Below are 4,133 nucleotides of genomic sequence, written 5' to 3' on the forward strand. Positions count from 1 at the left end.
AAAGAGGGCAAGAACAGGGAGTTCTAGGTTCTTCTGTGCTGGGTCCTGGGGCACAATAAGTGCTCATGCATCTTTGTTGAATAAACAAATGATGGAATGAATGAATGACAGGCTGTTTCCACTCTGGGTCCCAGTAGCCAAAACTGACCAGGGAGCATACTTGACATGATGGATATGCACCAGAGTGGCACAGAGGCCAACATGGATTGGGGGCCAGGACTGAGGGGATCTTCTCAACATTATGGAGGACCTTGTGTTTGCCAACACGTGTGAAGCCACCACATATGACTATCATAGACCATCACATGCATGGAAACAACAGAGGGCTGTTAATCTTATGGTCAGCCTCAGGTCAGCCTCTGGGAAGATAATCTAGCAACATTAGCTTTGAGATGGGCTGCATGAATAAACCAGTCTGTTAGGGAGCTTAACAATAATGAATATTATTTTCACACTTTAGCCAGGAGTTCCATTCTAAAGGGAAATAATTCAGACTTGCCAGTTCAGAGGCTAACACTTTGATCTGCTCTCTAAACAATGACTTATGTGCCGAGTGTTCTATTTTTGTTATAGGGCATCTAATTCACATAAGAGATGAGAAATTAGCAAATTTTATACACTATTGAAGAACACATTAGTGCTGACAATGGGCCTAGACAAAGTCAGCGGGGCACAGGGTAACCTGCCAAAGGCTCTATAATATATTACTTCTAGTTGTCAAATGAGCTCAAGTCAATACCTTAACCAATAAAAGCAATGTTAGAAAATAAAATAAAGGCAGCACTACTAGTAGATCCAATGGCCCTCAGAAATGCTAGAGGACATAAACATCACTGCAAACCTCACAAGTTGAAGAGAATGATTATATCCTATGAGATGTGGGAGGTTAGTCATCATGATCATCAATCACTGCTCACTGTACCGAGTATGTGTCACATGTCAGGCACATACTGTGTCACTTCCCCATCACATTTAATTCTCACAGAGCCCTGTGATGATGACGATGACAATGACGATGATGATGATGATGATGATGATGATGATATATAATAGATAAGAGATTATTGCAGAACCCATATGAGAGCAGCTGTGGAAAGAGCAAGGTGAGGAAGCAGGAAATGGCAGGAGGAACACTGCCGGAAGCCAGTCCATCCTTGCTGCTTGACACAGTCGCTGCAGGGAAGAAACATCTGCACAGCATATGTTTCAAGGGACCTGGCGTATATGGCATACTGTTCTTAATATGTTTGCTCACCTTCTTGGTGCTATGTGTTTTAACCAAGGTCACCTCTCTGAGAAAGGTTGTTTTCCCAGGTAAGGATTTTTCCCTGAAGTTAGGGAGGGAATAAAACCCCTTAACTAAGTGCCAGGAGGGTAGTTAATCACTTTACGAACAATCATGCTTAAGCTACATAATCTTTACTCCCTGGAATGGAGATAAGAAACACCCTAACCTTTGGAATAGAAATTGACAGGATTAAAATCAACTGGTATAAATACAGATGTAACAAGACAATAAAGAACAGAACCTGGCTGGAGATCCTGGACAGAACCTGACTAGAGAACCTGGCTAGGCTGCTGATCAACTGAACGCTGTCTCCATGTCATTCCTTCTTCGCCGACTCTGTCCACACCTTTGGGGACCCCTGGACCTGCTGGGGCTGGACCCCAACATTTGCCACAATGTATGATGCAGATGAGGATGAGTACTGCCGGAAGCTGGTCCAGAACCTGGATGGTCGCAAGATGACGGCACTGAAGGAGGATCAGAGCTACAGGCTGTCTTTTGGGAGGGTGAGCAACAGCAGCAAGGTGTCCATGTTTCACGTGTGCCACGGAGAAAGCATTCACACGTGAAGCTCACCGACAGTGCCCTGAGAGCCTTTGAGACCTACCGCGCCAGCCAGGATTCTGTTTCACTGAGACCATCAATTCGATTTCAAGGAAGCCAAGGGCACATCTCCATCCCCCAGCCGGACTGCCCCTCAGAGGCTCGGATCTTCTCCTTCTACCTCTCCAACATCAGCCGTGACAGCCCCCAGGGCAGTTTTGACTGCATCCAGCAGTACTTCTCCAGCTATGAGGATGTACGCCTGGACTGCCTGGGTAGCATCCAGGACAAAATCACAGTGTGTGCCACCGACGACTCTTACCAGAAGGCACGGCAGAGCATGGCACAACCCGAGGAGGAGACATGGAGTCGGGGTGCCATCGTCATCAAGCCTGGAGGCCACTACCTGGGCAAGAAGGTTCAGTTTAGGAAACCAGCCCCACCGGTGACGATTACTGTGCCCTCCCAGAAGTGGGTGACCCCCATCAACCTGGCAAATGTCCTCAAGAAAAGAGGTGTTAGCAGGGGCGTTGGGGTATCTCAGAGACCTTTCCATGACCGGGTGCTACATCTTCTGGCACTGAGGCCCTACCGGAAGGCTGAACTGTTGCTGCAGCTACAGAAGGATGGCCTGGCGCAGGCAGACAAGGACACACTGGACAGCCTCCTCCAACAGGTGGCCAACATGAATACCAAGGATGGTACTTGCACACTGCAGGACTGTGTGTACAAGGATGTGCAAATGAACTGGCCTGCCTACTCAGAGGGGGACCAGCAGCTGCTAAAGCACATGCTTATCAGAAAGCTGTGCCAGCCACAGAGTGCAGGTGGCCTCCCTGGAGACCATGCTGCCGCCAGCCCTCCAAGAGAGCATGGGAGCTCAGTCTCACCCCCCCAGAAACGTCCTCAGCCTCCTGTTTTCATTGACCCCCTGGCCAAGAAACCAAGGATATTGCACTTCATCCAGAGAGCTCAGTCCGCCGCCAATGGGAAGTTGAATGTGCCCCATGGCCGGGAGGCCCTACTGCCCACCCTTAGCCCACTGGCGGGCTCAGATGCCCACCTACCCCCATGGCTGGATCCTCCGAGGGCACATGACCCTCTGGCTGATGTCAGCAATGGCCTGGGCCACAGTGGCCGGGACTGTGATCACTGGGAAATGGCCACACCAGCCCAAACTTCCTGCCTTAGCCTTCCCCTGCTGAAGGACTGTGCCCAGCCCAGCAGGCCCCACAGTGGCTTGTCTCACGGCAAGTCCAAGAAGTCCAACAAGCACAAGGACAAGGATAGGGCAGCTGGGGACAGGCATCGAGCCAGGCCGCCAGAACTTGTGTCTGGCTCCCTTGGAGCCCTGCCAGTCAACCTGGGTTTAAATGGGACCTGCAACAGTTCAAGCATCCCCACATCAACTTCAGAGACACCAGACTACTTGCTAAAATATGCCACTATCTCCTCCTCAGAGCAGCGCCAGAGCTACAAGAATGACTTCAACGCCCAGTACAGTGAGTACCGAGACCTGCACGTCCGCATTAAGCCCAGCTCCAGCAGCTCTCCCAGGGCTTCGAGGAGTACAAGACTACTCGTGGGCAGATTTTACAGGAATATCGCAAAATCAGAAAAACCAATACCAACTACAGCCAGGAGAAGCACCGTTGGGAGTACCTGCACAGCAAGCTGGCCCACATCAAGAGGCTCATTGCTGAGTATGACCAATGGCAGCTGCAGCCTTGGCCCTAGCCTAGCCCCAGCCATAAGGCAGGAGCTTGCCCTCCCTGGATTGACCCTTCTGGATGGCAAGGGAGCTGGGGCTCTGGGGGTGGGGAGAGCTAAAAAAAAGGGGGAAAATTTTTATTTAACAAAATAAACATGAGGAAGACACGAAAAAAAAGAAAGAAAGAAAGAAAGAAAGAAAGAAAGAAAGAAAGAAAGGAAGGAAGGAAGGAAGGAAGGAAGGAAGGAAGGAAGGAAGGAAGGAAGGAAGAAAAGAGAGAACCTGGCTGGAGATCCTAGCTACAGAACCTGGCTAGAGAGAACCTGGCTATGATGATCACCTGAACGCTGCCTCCGTGTCATTCATTCTTCACCGACTCCGTCCACACCTTGGGGAACCCCTGGACCTGCTGGGGCTGGACCCCAACAGAACACCCTGGAGACCCACTTCACTTATGGCAAGAGGAAAACAGGTGCGTCAGAATGACTCAAGGGTTTCAATTCAGCCCCCTGTGTGGATGGCATTAAACGGATCAAAGAAACACTGGGCAGGTTAGTTCTTGACAGGAGATACCCATTCAGTTTTGAGCGA

General features: G+C 50.0%; 1 protein-coding gene across 1 annotated transcript; it reads left to right on the forward strand.

Annotated features, from left to right (window-relative positions):
• Positions 1–1,740: 1,740 nt before the first annotated feature.
• Positions 1,741–3,568, forward strand: LOC118672738 (RNA polymerase II elongation factor ELL-like). Its single transcript, XM_036342454.1, is given in 3 exon segments — positions 1,741–1,827; positions 1,860–3,360; positions 3,363–3,568. Coding segments are annotated over 3 exon segments (1,788 nt in total). The 5' UTR covers positions 1,741–1,746.
• Positions 3,569–4,133: the final 565 nt, after the last annotated feature.

The sequence above is a fragment of the Myotis myotis genome, unplaced genomic scaffold, assembly GCF_014108235.1.
Source record: "Myotis myotis isolate mMyoMyo1 unplaced genomic scaffold, mMyoMyo1.p scaffold_m19_p_1, whole genome shotgun sequence".
In the NCBI taxonomy this organism is placed as follows: domain Eukaryota; kingdom Metazoa; phylum Chordata; class Mammalia; order Chiroptera; family Vespertilionidae; genus Myotis; species Myotis myotis.